The 16,415-nt window shown below is 36.2% G+C and overlaps 3 protein-coding genes across 5 annotated transcripts; 2 read left to right on the forward strand and 1 right to left on the reverse strand.

The window, feature by feature from the left end:
• Nucleotides 1–2,770: 2,770 nt before the first annotated feature.
• On the forward strand, nucleotides 2,771–4,548 carry LOC125216153 (protein STRICTOSIDINE SYNTHASE-LIKE 13). Its single transcript, XM_048117826.1, has 4 exons — nucleotides 2,771–3,141; nucleotides 3,254–3,538; nucleotides 3,618–3,785; nucleotides 4,000–4,548. Exons 1-4 carry the CDS (start codon nucleotides 2,789–2,791, stop codon nucleotides 4,400–4,402), a joined length of 1,209 nt encoding a protein of 402 aa, XP_047973783.1. The 5' UTR covers nucleotides 2,771–2,788; the 3' UTR covers nucleotides 4,403–4,548.
• A 373-nt stretch (nucleotides 4,549–4,921) lies between these two features.
• LOC125203788 (electron transfer flavoprotein-ubiquinone oxidoreductase, mitochondrial) lies at nucleotides 4,922–10,272 on the forward strand. Of its 2 annotated transcripts, XM_048102239.1 has the most exons (18): nucleotides 4,922–5,344; nucleotides 5,576–5,652; nucleotides 6,042–6,148; nucleotides 6,390–6,471; nucleotides 6,546–6,654; nucleotides 6,882–6,928; nucleotides 7,019–7,093; nucleotides 7,465–7,581; nucleotides 7,902–7,970; nucleotides 8,102–8,194; nucleotides 8,392–8,494; nucleotides 8,754–8,878; nucleotides 8,946–8,995; nucleotides 9,110–9,176; nucleotides 9,358–9,437; nucleotides 9,544–9,672; nucleotides 9,755–9,821; nucleotides 10,014–10,272. In XM_048102239.1, the coding sequence occupies exons 1-18, from the start codon at nucleotides 5,008–5,010 to the stop codon at nucleotides 10,095–10,097; spliced, it is 1,818 nt and encodes a 605-aa protein (XP_047958196.1). In that variant the 5' UTR covers nucleotides 4,922–5,007; the 3' UTR covers nucleotides 10,098–10,272. The 2 variants fall into 2 exon arrangements, 1 of the variants encoding a protein (XP_047958196.1); XR_007173440.1 differs by lacking the exon at nucleotides 10,014–10,272 and having other exon boundaries at nucleotides 9,110–9,181.
• Nucleotides 10,273–10,515: 243 nt separating this feature from the next.
• LOC125201698 (probable transcription factor PosF21) lies at nucleotides 10,516–14,108 on the reverse strand. 2 transcript variants are annotated; one of them, XM_048099915.1, is made up of 5 exons: nucleotides 13,872–14,108; nucleotides 12,736–13,587; nucleotides 12,200–12,332; nucleotides 11,656–11,740; nucleotides 10,516–11,103 (listed from the first exon to the last, which is right to left on the reverse strand). In XM_048099915.1, the coding sequence occupies exons 2-5, from the start codon at nucleotides 13,413–13,415 to the stop codon at nucleotides 10,742–10,744; spliced, it is 1,260 nt and encodes a 419-aa protein (XP_047955872.1). In that variant the 5' UTR covers nucleotides 13,416–13,587; nucleotides 13,872–14,108; the 3' UTR covers nucleotides 10,516–10,741. The 2 variants fall into 2 exon arrangements, with proteins under 2 accessions (XP_047955872.1, XP_047955871.1); XM_048099914.1 differs by having other exon boundaries at nucleotides 11,656–11,743.
• Between the last annotated feature and the right edge of the window lie 2,307 nt (nucleotides 14,109–16,415).

Genomic DNA, 16,415 nt, shown 5'->3' on the forward strand with positions numbered 1-16,415 from the left:
GCTTTATCTAGTAAGTAGTGCAAATAATTAGCACAATATTTGTTAAGGATGAAGTTCCTTAACTCGGATAATTCGCGTCGAACGTCGCGGGAGCTTTTGCCCGTCGATGAATCCGGCGTCAAATTATAGAATAAAAGGCAGTCGCCGGAGCTTTGCCGGTCGATCAAACCAAGAACGATACGATAGAAGCGTAAAGATAAAATAAAAGGATAATTGATATTTCTGAATTATGGAAATGAATAACAAGGTCCCTATTTATAATGCTAAATACCTAACTTAGGGAATAAGAAAATAATCTTAATAAATATGAAAAGATATGGAAATCAATGACTAAATAAATAATGAGATATGAGGAATATTTTAGGAGATATGCTCGTATCAACTCCCCCACGGTTAAAATTCACCTTGTCCTCAAGGTGGAAACCACGACACAACAAAGAGAGTCGAAAACAACAACTTCGGCAAGATATCTCTCCATGTGTTAACCAATACTTGAGCAATTTTCTGGTTGCTTCTGGTCTCCTCAGTCGGCTTAGACAAAAACATAATGTCCTTTCCAAGGTCATTTTTCTTCAATTGTTCTCTTTGACCAAACTGATCCAAACTAATTAGAAGATCAAAGAAAATCCTCAGAATTGCAGCACAGACATTAATGCTTGGCAAACTCCCATCAGGTAGTAGCTTGAGCCAATTCTTTAGGGGATTCAAAACTCCATTATCAGGCGGAGCTTCATCTTCTTCAACACACATATGCACAAATTTATCTTTTATAATCAAAATTGACTTCTTTCCCTCTACAGATTTCAATTCCCTCGCATCATCTTCCTGTGCTTCCAAGATAAAATAAAAGGATAATTGATATTTCTGAATTATGGAAATGAATAACAAGGTCCCTATTTATAATGCTAAATACCTAACTTAGGGAATAAGAAAATAATCTTAATAAATATGAAAAGATATGGAAATCAATGACTAAATAAATAATGAGATATGAGGAATATTTTAGGAGATATGCTCGTATCAATATTCTTGATTTTTTTTATTTTATTTTACATATAATTAGGCTCTAGTGTAATGATGTTTTCTTATTCTTGAAATTCTTAGTTTTATACAATATGATTATTCATGTTTTGCGTGGTGTATCGACTATCGGTGATTATATAGTGAATTAAAATAATCGAGTCTTGGAAGATGAATCAGCTGCAGCATTTGGTGACAAAAGCAGCCATCGTTGTTCACACCTCACGGGAAGGTGAAGTAGCCAGATATCTTAGGACACTCAACAGATTGGCACCTTCATGTTGCACAAAGGATGTGTTCGGAGGGACTCCTAACCTAAAGACGTTGGGGATTCGAGGACCCTTAGCCACTCTCACAGAAACTGAGTCCTTGACAGAATTGAAGCATCTTGAAAACTTGAAGCTGAGAAATGAACTTGTAGTTGATTGTCGGTTGCATTTGAATTGCTTCCCACCAACTCTCAAAAGGCTCACACTCTCAGTTACATTCTTAAAAAAGAGTCAGTGAACATATTGGGAAAGATTGATAGGATTGATATTCTTAAGTTGAAGAACAATGCGTTCGTTGGAGACTCAGCCACAGCCATACATGCAAAAAAAATGCATTTTCTCTCTCTTTTTCCCATGCATTGCCTGTTAGTATAACTAAGTAGCATAATAAAAAACACGTTTTCAAGTCACCGTGCAAATTTCAAGTATCGTGCAACTTTCAACTATCGTGCAACTTTCAAGTCATCATGCAAGTTTCAAGTTACTGTGCATTAAAGGATGTTAAACATAATCGGCAGCTTTGTTATCCTCATGTCGTGATTTGAGTTTGAAAAACTCCGGATACTCAAGGTTCGAGATCTATTTGTTGATAGCCTTTAATTGTTAGGCCATTGTCACAGGTTTGGATGCACTAGACATGCAAGACAATTCGAGTTTTCGGAAGTTAAATAGTGTATGTAATTCTCCTTAGCGATAGTAATCTACAAGTGCATAAAATCATCACCTTCCTCCTAATCATCACCTTAAAAGTGTATAAAATGAATAAGACTACAATTTAATTTGCAATCTATAAATAGAGCTTATATTTCCTCAACAAGCCCTATACATATTGCGCTCGTTAATTTGGTTTTTTGATTAGTTTCAACTCACATTATTGTTCAAATACATTACAATCTATAAATAGGGCTTATATTTTACGCATTGGCATCACACACACACACACACTAGCAATATATTGATGTCTGAGTTGTTTATAGCCTTAGTTGTCCTATGTATAGTAGCTATTTCAAATATATCGTTCTATATCCTGATAAAATGGAAAAGAGACTGTTTCGTCTAAACAATCAATGTGAAATCGGTACAAAATGATGCACTTAGAGAAATTTCAAAGGTAGACTAGTTTATGATTGAAATCCAAAAACAATAAATGTGATATTTGGATATACTATGTCTTATTATTTGAGAATATGATTGTCATTCTATGATAAAAACACTCATTTCATTGTTTATATTATAAGCCTTGCATATTTGCTCTCGTATTGCAAGAAGAAATCATCAATTTCCTTTTCCACTTCTCAACTATAAATGAGACGAACAAGATAAGCATGACATTATTAAGGATTTATCATAAAACCTACTCCCAAACCACATAATTCCACACAACAATCTCATGATCAATTCAACCATCCCTCTCTTAAGGACTAATACTTATACAACACTCTAATCCTACCTCAATCAAATTTCACTAACCAATAAAAAATCTTGATCATCATCATTTCATGGAGAAGAGAATACTTCTCTTGCAGCACCCCTACATTCTTCTCTTTTTCCTAGCATTGAGTTTTATAATGATGGACCCTTTCGGGCTGAGCCCGATCGCGGGCCGTGACTTCCAGCCCGTGAGAAACGACATTGCTCCTTACAAACAAGTGATGAAGAGCTGGCCTTGGGACGACCGGAGCCGTCTAGGGCTAGGCTATTTGCTCTTCAAGAACGAGACTTTCGGGCCCGAGTCCCTCGAGTTTGACCCTTCAGGCCGAGGCCCGTATTCGGGTCTGGCCGACGGGCGCATTGTACGATGGATGGGCGAAGGTGTGGGTTGGGAGACATTTGCCCTCGTCTCACCTAACTGGTAAACTGGCCCGGCCCAATCGTTCGGTTTTGGGCCGGATAATTTTTAAAATTTTGACATGTCTAATTAGTCAAAATTGTTGACCATTAGCATTTCACGTACTATTTTCTAGGACGGAGAAAGTGTGTGCGCAAGGAGTGGACTCAACGACAAAGAAGCAGTGGAAGGTAGAGGCGGAGTGTGGACGGCCTCTCGGGCTGAGATTCGACGTGAAAAGCGGGGATTTGTACATCGCGGATGCTTATTATGGGCTCATGGTGGTGGGAGCCCAAGGTGGCCTAGCAACACCACTAGCAACACATGTGGATGGCCAACCAATTCTTTTTGCTAATGATCTTGATATTCATCAAAATGGTTCCATTTTCTTCACGGATTCGAGCACAAGATACAATAGAGTGTAAGTTCTTAAGATCAAGATATATTTATTTATATGTATATATATCTTGGTGATGAAATTGGAAGATTAATTAATGTAGGGATCATTTCTTCATACTTTTGGAAGGGGAATCAACAGGGAGAATCTTGAGATATGATCCTCCTACAAAAACTACACACGTAGTTCACCGAGGATTGGCTTTTCCAAATGGGGTGCAGTTGTCTAAGGACCAATCTTTCCTTCTCTACGCCGAAACTACCAACTGCAGGTGATTCCGAGATCAAACTCCATTATTTGCATCTATTTTAAAACGCATGTGACTATAAAAATATTGATTAAACACCACTACCTAAATTCTCTTATCGAAATAGAAACATCTCAATTACTACATTTAAGTTTTTTTTTTTTTTATGTGTTATGTAGTTATTTGTCGCAAAAATATTGGATACACTATTGCACGCAGTAACCACTTAAAAGTGTAGGATCATGAAATATTTCTTGGAGGGGCCAAAGTCCGGCACGGTAGAGTTGGCCGCAAACCTTCCCGGGTTCCCGGATAACGTGCGGATGAGCGAGAGAGGGGATTTCTGGGTGGCGATAGATTGTTGCAGAACGGTGGTGCAAGAGATTCTAATCCACTATCCGTGGATGCGGAGCCTCTATTTCCGGCTGCCGGTTCCAATGAAATACCTAGCGGAATCGGCCGGAACGCCGATGTACACGATGGTGGCAAGATTGAATGGAGAAGGAGAGATCTTGGACGTTCTTGATGATAGGAAAGGGGAAGTGATGAAGCTAGTGAGTGAGGTTAGAGAGAGAGATGGGAAATTGTGGATTGGAACTGTGGCTCATAACCACATTGCCATGGTGCATTACACTTTGTAGAACCATTCTAGTATCTTAATTAGATTATTTTGTGTTTTTTCCTTTTTTTTTCTTAATTTTTGTGTATCATGTATTCATGTTTTGATATTCATGATCATGGTGGTAGCTAGGCATTATTTATGGAATAATCAACTCAATTTACATGAGTACTAATTATTTAAAACTAAAATGAAAAATTACATAGACAAAAATTCGAAGCTTATCCTAAAATATTTAAATAAAACAATCGTATCTCCACGTGTTTCCACGTCCTTTTCTATTTATCCAACTTCAGTTTAATCTGATTTATTTTCTTGATACAAATCAAGTATCCAAAATATTTTAATTATTTCCGAATTCACCTACTTCGATATTCACAAACAAATGACAATTCTAACACTAGAAATTAAGATTTAATTTTTATAATCATACTCATTATTTGTTTTAATTAGTGACGTGGAGATATTTATCATCAAATAAATCCTAATAATCCAAAATCAATAAGATTGAAGTGTACACGATTCTATGCTAAAATTTCTATATTGATAAAGATTTTCTCCCTCGAATTTTCCATGTAAATAGCTGCAAAGGTAACATTTTTGACATCAAAATCAATTCTTTGAATCATGCTCAAGCTCATCTCTTCCAAATTCAAACCATCGAAATCCCTAACCGGAATTCAAATTTCTCTGTTTCACCATCTCTCCAACACCTCTGCTCACTCGAGTTCATCAAAGACTGCACCTTTCAGTCGAAATTATACTGGGTTTTGGCTGTCTAGGTTTTTCAGTCGAGTGAGGAGCTTTTGCAGTGAATCGGTGGGGAGAGAGTGCTTGAATTATGACGTGGTGATTGTTGGGGCGGGACCTGCTGGTTTGTCAGCTGCAATTAGATTGAAGCAATTGTGCAAGGAAAATGATGTTGATTTGTCTGTTTGTGTTGTGGAGAAGGGGGCTGAAGTAGGTATGAAACTAGTCATTTGCTCATTCAAAATTTTAAATTTGAAGAAATATTGAAGCAGTTATAGATATTCGCTAACAAATTGAAATATAAGATTTGTGAAAATTAACCTCTAAGCAATCTGATTAAATGGAGGCTATATATATGAAGTGTGTTATGGGCTATATTCAAGCAAAAGCAGCTTCTGTTTTTCTGTTCTTCTTTGTCATTTATTCCCTCTGTTTTGTACACTAGGTGCTCATATACTATCAGGGAATGTTTTCGAGCCTCGGGCATTGGATGAGCTTCTGCCAAATTGGAAACAAGAGGAGGTTTGTGTGTGTTTTCCATTTAAGAAAAATATGTTTTGTAATGTAGCTTTTCAAGATTATAAAAATTCTTTAGTTGGGATATGAATTTTATGACTTGGCTTGTGAACATTGTTTTCCTAGCTAGTGGGAAAACTACAATCCAGTTTGCATGAATGGCATTAGCATTTAGATAACATCTTCCGGACTGGAGAGGAAAAATGAATTCAAGTAACTTCTGACAATTTTTGCTTCTATTTCAGTTGACAAACTTTCAATCTTACTGATAAAATCAGATCTTATTGTGTGACAATGATAGAAAAGAATATTCTTTTGGTTTTTTTAATGATATTGCTACATATTAATGGTCTTCATTGCAATGTTTTAATTCTAATTATCAACACAACTTCCAGGCACCCATCTATGTCCCTGTTTCGTCTGATAAATTTTGGTTGCTTTCTAAGACTCGAGCTTTTTCCTTACCATCTCCATTCGATAACCAAGGAAATTATGTCATAAGGTAATAACCTTTGAAACCTCTCCCTTAAACAAAGTCTGTTTTACTGTATCTTCTCATGATCTTGTTTATGGTAATATGAATCATTGGAACCATGTACCATCCAATGAGAAAATAAAAATTCGTGATCATCAGCTCTACAATCAGGGGAGACGTGGTCAGACTGAATTTATATTTCAATGTGTAGATTAATTTAGGAACTGTTGCTTGTGACACATATATTAATGTGAAGCTAGTTCTGCAGTTTGAGTCAACTGGTACGTTGGTTGGGTTTGAAGGCTGAAGAATTAGGAGTTGAGATATACCCAGGCTTTGCAGCTAGCGAGGTACTTATTTGTTGGGGCTCATCAATGTTATGTTCGCTAGTATATGCTCTCACTCTATCAATTTATTCTTTCAGATCCTATATGACTCAACTGATAAGGTAGTCGGCATTGCTACCAATGATATGGGAGTGGCTAAAGATGGCTCTAAAAAAGACATTTTTCAGCCGGGTGTGGAATTAAAAGGCAAGTCATGTTGTGTACACATTCTTCTTCATGTATGGATCTTTGGGTGCGGGGTACCATACTGTTGATATTGCAATTTTTAGATATAGCATATATATTGTGCAATAGTACTGGTTCTTATTGTATAATAAACACCGAAATCATATCACAATTTGGTCTGTCTTAAAATGAACAAGTAAATGGTTGTCTCTGGCACTAAGCATCTTGTTGTCTTATGCCTGATGCAGGCCATGTGACTCTATTTGCAGAAGGCTGTCGAGGGTCTCTATCAGAGGTAATTCTAAACTGCTGTTATCCGTATCTTTACCAAGAATATCTTGGCTATGGGGATGTAAATTGATTTGAGATCATATGATACACGCAGAAAGTGATAAGTAAGTACAACTTGCGAGAAAAAGGGCACGGGCAACATCAGACTTATGCTTTAGGAATTAAAGAGGTATATATGCAGCATTCTAGGCGAGAGAGCTCCATTTTCCTGCTGAACCTTGCACATTAGAAGGTCTATTATTTTCCGGTTGTGAGCTTCTCATTATCTTCTTACATGCACCTCATCTTTGTATGTTTGTCGCTACAAGCCCATAAAAATGTTCTATAGGGACATTTCAACAGTGGGAAACATTGGCACTGATAAAATTCTTTTGGTACTTTTCCCATACGAAAATGAGGCGTATTATTGCAAGTGTTCTAACTAGTAATTTTCCAATATGACACTAAAACGTCTAATTTAAGAGCTGTCAATCAACAATTTTGCTGCTACTGTATCCATGAAACGAACGAACCTTGTTCCTTAGATTATTAATTTGTCAGGTTTGGGAGATTAATGAAGACAAGCATCATCCTGGCTCTGTGCTCCACACCTTAGGCTGGCCCCTGGATCCCAAGACCTATGGGGGATCTTTCTTGTATCATATGAAAGATAAACAGGTATTTCTTAAGCATCTACATTTCATATAGACAAAAAAATTGTAATTTCCCATCTATCAATTGCTTTCATTTGCTAGCATTTTATTTGGTTCCAGTTTCCCACGATTACCCCATGCCACTTGCTTTAATTGTATCCTCCATTTCTGCAATACACTAGTTCTACATGCCCTCCTTGTTCCCAAATAGTTTCTTATATAAAGACATCACAGATTGTAGCTTTGTGTAGAATCCTAACATTTCTAGATGTGGATAACTGATGTTATGATGGTCTTGAGCTGTTGATATAAATTTGGGTTTCTATATATTTTTCCTCTCCATAGGTTGCTCTTGGATTTGTGGTTGCCTTGAACTATAGCAATCCTTACTTGAATCCTTATGAAGAGTTTCAGGTAAAGCTTGACCAGCTCGTTCATCAACAAACTGAAAATTTTGCTTAAAGCATGCTTACTGATCTTTCATGAGAGTTCTGAATATGGTACTGATCTATCTTTCTCTCCTCTTTCTCTCTCTTTCTCTTCAGAAATTTAAGCATCACCCTGCAATCCAGCCTCTGCTTGAAGGAGGTACTGCCCTTGAGTATGGTGCTCGAACATTGAACGAAGGTGGCTACCAGGTGAATCAGGCAGTTCATTCTTCTCCAACTTACATGAAACAGGACATGAAAAACAAAAGAGATAACAAATAACTGAATTATTGAAACAATCAATTGTAGCTTTATATGGTCATTGGAAGAAAAAGTTTTAGTAATTTTCTAAAATACATTGTGTTTAAACATATTTCAATTAATATATGATGTTCTTTATATTGCAGTCCATACCATATCCAGTTTTCCCTGGTGGAGCAATCATCGGATGTTCGGCTGGTTTCCTAAATGTACCAAAAATAAAAGGATCCCACACTGCAATGAAATCAGGTATTGATCTATAAATTTTTATTAAAGCTTCATCTGATGGGCAATTCTATAAGAGAAATCATAATGAAAAATTCTTCATATTGTTCGTTAAATTATTATTTTCCAAATTCAAAAATAATGAAAAGCTTCCCTTTATAGATGTTTTGCTCTTAACCTTTGAAGGAAGCAGGTCATTTTTTGGACTGAGAGAATGTCTCCGTCTTATTTAATTTCATTACTTCACTATTATGTCAATCGAAATCTCTCTCTTCTTTATCAGGAATGCTAGCTGCAGAATCTGCATTCCGAGCACTTCGCGAAGGCTCACCATTAGAAGCCTTCTGGGACAGTTTAAAAAGTTCTTGGATATGGAAAGAGCTTCACAGTGCAAGAAATTATCGACCGGTGAGTGTTATGATTTGCTTAAAAACAATTATTCGAGGGAACTAAAATATCTCTTACTATATTGCAGGCATTTGATTATGGTCTATATCCTGGTCTAGCACTAAGTGCTTTGGAACAGTAAGATTAACTATTCCTTTATTTCATCAAAAGCTTCTTTGTGAAACGTTGTTCTAGACTTGTCTTCATGTTTTATCTGGTACGTTACCGTCTGTTTGGTGCTTCCTTATCCAGTTATATAATGAAGGGTAGATCTCCATGGACACTGAAGCATGGAAAACCTGATCACGAGGCAACAGATGTAAGATCTTTTCTGACGAGATGTAAAATTACATGGGGCTAGTTATCATGGTTCACTTTTCTTACTTTAGTTGGGACTAATAATCATGAATCCATGATTTATATACTTATTTTTCCTTACCTATTTAGTGAAGGTGACGACTATGCTCTTTACTTATTTCTCGTCATACTTGAAACTGCAGGAAGCGCAGAAGTGGAACCCGATTGAATACCCAAAGCCTGATGGCGTTATATCTTTTGACGTACCAACATCTTTGTACAGGTACCCTCTCTCTCTCTCTCTCTCTTTCTGTCATATTATATCAGCCATGTTTGACGTACCAACATCTATGACATGGTTTCCAATTTCTATTTTCACTTTCTTTTAGGAGCAGTACAAATCATGACCACGACCAACCAGCTCACCTTCGCCTGAGGGACCCAAAAATTCCTGAACTTGTAAACTTGCCCGTGTACGCTGCACCTGAATCAAGATATTGCCCAGCTCGTGTTTATGAGTAAGTACACTTAATAACAAAATCATCCAATCCGACCCGTTTTATCTCCAGTCCTCGTTGATGATCCTTGCACGAATGACAGGTACACCGCAGATGAAAATGGCCATCAGAAGCTACAGATCAATGCTCAAAACTGCCTGCATTGCAAGGTACAGTTGTTACTAATTCGTATGCTCCATACATCAATCGTTAGAAAATGCGCGTATTAAGAATCTTCCAGAAACAACTCAACGTGAAGTTGCCACCATGAAAAAGATGCACCGTTGATGCTATCGTAATGTTGTGATTCTTTGATAAAATCGTTCTAGTTGACGAGTTTGATTTTTCTTTACGTTCTGCAGGCCTGTGATATTAAGGACCCGAAACAGAATATCGAGTGGACAGTACCAGAGGGCGGCGGAGGTCCTGGATATACAGTCATGTAGGCAGTTTGCTGTTTAATTTATGGTACAGTCAGATCCCTAACTAGGTTGTTGAACTAGTGTTCAATTGAACTTACATAATGTAATAAACTGTTTATTTGGAATTGATCAGTCAACCACAATTTACATCACATCTGGTTTCCCATGTGAGAAATTTTATTGCAATTTTTGTATTCTATATTGCACGTTAGTTTCCATATTTGCAAAGCACTTTTTTTTGTTTTATTCAAGTATGGAATCTGAAATATTTGAATCAGTTTTGATGTGACACATGCACATGTAGTTAGGCATATTGTAGGTCAAGCAACGCATATATTCTAGCTACTATAAAAATAAAAATTAATGATTTTAACTGACTATACATAAAAAGGTGCTGAAAGATTTTTTTTACTAAAAATAAAAAAAATTGAGCAGAGTCATGTGAAGTAAATAAGTTTTACTACTAAACATAATACTCGAAACTCAATACACTAGGTGAGAGTAATGAAACAAATATGGAGCAACTCAAATTGAATAAACTGCCTACTGAAACCAATATTGTGCATTTTTACCTAAACAAGACTAACAAAGTAACTGAGCTAAGAGATGACAACAGAGATCCATGACATACGCGGCCTTCTGCCCAAAAAGCGTGCCTGTTTCCATGTCTAGTCCTTCGATGATGAGTCGGGGGCACGGTCCTTTTCCATAGAAGATTGCATAGAATTTCTAAGCTTCATATCGGCAGTCTGCGACTGCTGCTGCTCCTGCTGGTGCTGCATCTGTTGCTGCTGAAACTGATGAAGTTGACGCTGCTGAAATTGGTGCTGCTGCTGCTTCTGAGAATGTAGCTGGAGTTGCTGAAGTTGTTGAGCAGTCAGCAATGTGTTCATTGTGTGACTGTTGGAGAAATATTGCTGATTAGCTCCATAGGATGCAGGAAAGTTCATCATAGCTCCGCCATTAGACATTGGCTGACCAGTTAGAACCTTGAGATGCTGAATCTCTTCTTTCAAAGCGTCATTCAAAGCTGAAGTTCGAGTTCAAGAGAATATCTGTTAGCTTTTATTGCGTAGGTAGGATGCGAAAGATATATCAACTCAGTGTTACAAATACATTAGTTATTTAATCTTCTAATAATATAAGCACTAAACCAAAATTCTTCCCTCATCAATCCTATGGCAGTTCATGCCAAAGAGTAGCATCAATATATTGTTCATTTTTATTTTTCACTCGAGTCATGTTTACTTCTATGACATTAGTAGTAAAGAAATCCAAAAAGACATTTTATACTTTGGAAGATCAACTACTTCTCTAGAGCAAGCACTTAGAAAAAGATTTGCTTAAGAAAATTAAATTCAGCAATGATTTGATGCATAGAAGATGTAATGGTCAAATAATCTAACCAGTAACCACTCAAACCAACATACTAAGATTAGCAAGAGTAAATTATCAGACTTTAAAGCCAATACTCTACTTCCTTCCCAGCCCCATTCTGCATCTTCTTGTTTCAATTATTTCAAGAAAGGTGGAAAGAGTGTGAAAGAAACAAAAGGATAAAATGAAGTGTAGATATTTTTACCATCTTGTAAGTGCACTTGTTGTTCCATCGTCTGCAACCGCAGTTTGAGTTCACTATTTTCCGCTGTAAGACCATTGGTGTCTCTCTGCTTAAAAACGCAAGACACAATTAACATTCTATAGATATACTCAAAGATACTAGGTCGTGCATGATTACACAGGCAACAATATTAGAAAGAAAAAACACAGAAACATGCATGATTGCACGAGCAATGAATATAATAACCAAAGAGAAGAACTGTGCAACTCTGTCATTTCAGCTAATCCAAATCCCATTCATTTCCAGATAACACATTGCATACCCAAACATAAAACACTAACAAATTTCTGACACAGAAAATTATTCATTAAACTCTTCCTTCAGTCCTCTCTTATTTACATAATCCATCTATTGTCTAGAGGTGAAGTTTCAGTCAACAAGCATATACCTCAGAAGATGTACCAAGTTAATTCTTTCTTGTTAGGGAGCAGGAAAGTGGGATTGATTATTGGAGCTCGCAGCAAGCATGAATTAATAATTGATGCAGGAAAGAGGCTAAAGTCACCTGCAGTAGAGTTAACTGTGCGGACAACGAAGTTGCTTCTGTTTGCAGAGTCTGTACTTTCCTTTCAAGTTCAGCTATGTATCTCATTTTACGTTCCTTTGATCTTGCTGCTGACTGCCTATTTGCCCAAATCCTGTTAGAAGAAAGCATAAGACACTCTGGTCAGATAAAATAGCACAAGGATATTAAGGCTATCTCCTCGTAATGAAATATTCTTATGAAACTTAACTGTTAACATTCCTATAGTAACTGACACACTAACTGCACTATAAAATAGTAAGACATAAATAGATGGCTACTGGCAATTCAGATCAACGATGAATTGAAGTGGCAATATTCTTCACATTTTAATGTTGAAGGCATGGTGTTATCTTCAACTAAACACAAACAGTGATATACATAACTGTAATACAAATTGACTAAACTGAGAAAGTATGAACAAAAAATTAACATGGACATGCAGGATGCAAATAGAATATTCAAAATTTGCAAATTTACCATGGAAAAAAGTAATGGAGTCAGAATGAAAATGCTACCTCTTAGCACGCTTTGGATCAATAAGAGCAAGCTCAGCGAGCTTAGCAGCAGACATGGCCTTCTTAGCATCAGTAGAAACGGGATCTTCTGAACCAGACATGAGCATCTCTGATTTGATAGTAGTCGACCCATCCATGGACTGGCTGTGCTGATGCCTAATCCTCGGTTTTTCAGTTAAAGATTGACCAGCTGCTCCCAATGGACCAGATGAAAGACCTTGCTCCACTGACATTGTATTAGACGACTCGCCAACTTGGAATGATGAAGTTGCAGATGTAGAATTGAACTTATCCATGTCAAGATACATGGAAAGCAAGTCATCCTCGGTGTCATCGGAAAAAGAAGGCCCATCCAAGCCACCAACAACCCCCAAATCACTGTCAAAGCTAATATCATCCGGAAGAGTAAGAATCTCAGAGTGAGCACGTCGATGACCAATATTCTTCGGTGGATTGTCAGGCATGCGGCTTATATCATGACTAAATTGCCTAGAATCCGACTGCATACCATGACCAAAATGACCCTGCTCTGATGAACTACCTGGCCCCAACGGAGGTAAATTCGACGAACCAGATTGCTCCAACTTTGCACTGTAACTACTCCCCGGTGGAGAGAAAACAGGGTATCTCCCCGACGGCGGAAGTGCGTTCCCATGGTGAGATTTATCCTTATCCATCATCCACAATCTCTAAAATGCACAATCTCCAAAACCAAACAATTTTACTTTGAAAGCCAACAAGCTCAGAAGACTAAAGACGAAGCAAATGCCTAACGATATAACTCTTCGAATTTCTCGGAATTGACTGCCCCAATCGAAAATCTCCTAAACTGGAATCAGCTAAGTAAAAACCCTAAACAAGTAAAATTTCTATGTTAACAATAAATACTTGAAAAAAAAATCACCAGAGCAGCTCTAAATTGCAAATCCTAATCACAAATACAACCAAATCAAATGAACTCAGCTAAGATCTGCTTACTCAATGAGCTTCAAACACACTTTCACACAATTAAATAGAGAAAGCTCACAGCATTAAAACATGGAATGTGTACATGAACCACAGAAAGCACATCCATATATTAATAGAAAAAGCAATGAAATCCGGAAAAAAAACAAAAGACATAAGAAAGTGCTTACAACAGAATAATTTTCTAATTCGTTTTTCTCTCTCCGTGTTTTTTCTTCGAGATTAGATCTCCAAAAGAGGTGAAGTGAGGGGAATCCAGAACAGCTTTATCACATGAGAAATAGAGAAGAGGAATCACATCTCACATGGTGAGGAGAAGATTAGGAAGCTTCAGAGAGACGATGAGTGTATACATACAGAATATATACACACACACGGAAAGACACACAGTTATGTGTCTATCAGTGTGTGTTTGTGTGTGTATAATGAAAATGGGTCGAGATTATTTTATACTAGTGACGTGCTGATATGGGCAATGGGAATGGACAATCGGCCCAATAAAATACTCCCTCCGTCTCCGATTAAAAGTCACATTATTTCGACCGTCTTCAATCAAGAATCACACTTCATTTTTATCATAAATAGTAAGTAGGTCTCACATTCCACTAACTCAATTCACTCACATTTTATTATAAAACCAATATAAAAAATGGGTCTCACATTCCATTAACTTTTTCAACCAACTTTTCTTTATTGTTACATTGTTTTCTACCAACTTTTCTTTACATTTCTTAAAACTCGTGTCTGGTGAAAGTGTGACTCTTAATCGGGGACGGATGGAGTATTTCTTATTTCATTTTTTAAGTTTTATTACTCCCTCCGTCCCGCTTTAGCAGTCTCATTGACTTTTCTGCCCTCTTTTTGTAGAAATGATAAAAAAAATAGTTAAATAGGAGAATGATAAATTAAGAGAGAGAATAATATAGAGAAGAGTCTTATGTACATTATTGTCTCTCTTACTTTACCATTTCTCCACTTTAACTATTTTTTATCATTTTTACAAAAAAGAGGGCAGAAAAGTCAATGAGACTGCTAAAGTTGGACGGAGAAAGTATTAAACTACTATAGTATTTCCTCTATTCAAAAAAATACAAATGTTATTAGTATTTTAAAGAAAGTATTACATTTTACAGATATTAATGGTGTTATATTTTCTTAAAAAGAGTGAGTAATTGCTTAAAAAAGATGTCATAATATGGGTTAGTTGAAAAAAATTGAAGAAGAAAAACACAATAATTGCTTGACCTTATTTTGTTGTTGGAAACTTTTTATAATTGTTAACGGTTATAATATGATTTTTTTTATTTAGTATCCATATATTCACACCCCCAATATTAACGAGGAATCAAAATAAATGTTGCACCTTACTTCTTTTACAAAATGGCAAAAATTACTTAAGTGTATTTGTCGATATCATTCAGAACTACTTTGCTACTATAAAACAAAAGGTTGAATTGCTATTATGATAGGGGTAGTTTATAAAATTTATACAGTATAGTAAATTGCAACAAGGGTAGTAAATTTGAAAGTGGTTCTAATAAGTATTGGTTTCGAATTGTTTTCATGTGGAATAAATTAATAAACTATATTTAATGATTATGAGTTGTAAATTAGGAATGTAGTTAAATAATTTTAAGGGGTGGATACAATCATACGACGAGAACAAGATGGAATATTAACGCATGCCTATTTTACGGCATTATTTTTTAAATTTGATATAGCTATTTAGGTAGGTTAATCATGAGTGTTTTAAGACATGATTGTTTGGTGTTATCCAATCTAAAGGATTTCAAAGGTATAGTATTTGTTACGTTCTTAAAAAGTAATGTCTACGACTGAAAATTTAATCTGCGGGTTTCGGATATTCCTGACCCAGTCCCAATATCCGACGGGTTTTGGGTACTCGAAACTCGAAATTATGGGTTCGGGTACGGGTTTGGGTAGGTAATGTTAGGATTCTTCAGGTTTAGGGTACCCGAAACCCGTATTAGGGTACCCGAATAATACCCGATTAATTATGTATATGTGATAAATATGTTGGGTTATAAATCGGGCTATTCGGGCCTAAGAACTTTAAAAAATAATCTCTTGTAATCAAATTTTTCTCAATAAAATGATTTTAATTATTAATTATTTTTTTCTTCTTAGTGATAGAATCATATAAAATCTTCAAATTTTTCATAGTTTTCCTCAATAGTTGGGAGAGAAGTCTTTCATCTCAATCAACTATAATCTAAACAAAGATAAATTAATGTTAAATCGATTAATTTCAATTAAAACTTGTGTTTGTGTCATTATTTTAGCATTGGTCATCATTAATTATTTTAAAATTAAAAATCATATCTTACATGAATAATTATTAAAATGATAAAGTATATTGAGATTTTGATGGTTAATTCTTAATTTTGGCGTTGGTGGTAGTAAAACAATAATGAGAAGTGATGAGACGATGGAATAATGAGTTGAGGTGAAACTTGAAAATTGATAATGTGATTGAGTATAAACGTGTAGAATGTAGATTGAAAAAAACTAATGAGTGTGTCACATGAAATTAAAAAAATATAAAAAAATCCCTAAAACTCAATATTTTTAAATTAAAAGTTGCAACCCGTCGGGCCAACCCACAACCCGTTCGGCCAACCCGTTTAACCCGTCAACCCATTCGGGCCAACCCGTTTAGCCCGTTTTGTATGCGGGTTATAAAATTACAGCCC

This window comes from Salvia hispanica, chromosome 1 (genome assembly GCF_023119035.1).
Source record: "Salvia hispanica cultivar TCC Black 2014 chromosome 1, UniMelb_Shisp_WGS_1.0, whole genome shotgun sequence".
Classification (NCBI taxonomy): Eukaryota; Viridiplantae; Streptophyta; class Magnoliopsida; order Lamiales; family Lamiaceae; genus Salvia; species Salvia hispanica.

Coding starts and splice junctions, on each gene's coding strand:
- LOC125216153 (XM_048117826.1), top strand. CDS start 2,789: ATGGAGAAGAGAATACTTCTCTTGCAGCACCCCTACATTCTTCTCTTT. Junction 3,142..3,253: donor GCCCTCGTCTCACCTAACTG/GTAAACTGGCCC, acceptor ACTATTTTCTAG/GACGGAGAAAGTGTGTGCGC. Junction 3,539..3,617: donor AGCACAAGATACAATAGAGT/GTAAGTTCTTAA, acceptor TAATTAATGTAG/GGATCATTTCTTCATACTTT.
- LOC125203788 (XM_048102239.1), top strand. CDS start 5,008: ATGCTCAAGCTCATCTCTTCCAAATTCAAACCATCGAAATCCCTAACC. Junction 6,655..6,881: donor GCCGGGTGTGGAATTAAAAG/GCAAGTCATGTT, acceptor TGCCTGATGCAG/GCCATGTGACTCTATTTGCA. Junction 8,879..8,945: donor GTGCAAGAAATTATCGACCG/GTGAGTGTTATG, acceptor ACTATATTGCAG/GCATTTGATTATGGTCTATA.
- LOC125201698 (XM_048099914.1), bottom strand. CDS start 13,415: ATGATGGATAAGGATAAATCTCACCATGGGAACGCACTTCCGCCGTCG. Junction 12,333..12,735: donor GATCCAAAGCGTGCTAAGAG/GTAGCATTTTCA, acceptor TTCTTCTAACAG/GATTTGGGCAAATAGGCAGT. Junction 11,104..11,655: donor ACAAGTGCACTTACAAGATG/GTAAAAATATCT, acceptor CTCGAACTTCAG/CTTTGAATGACGCTTTGAAA.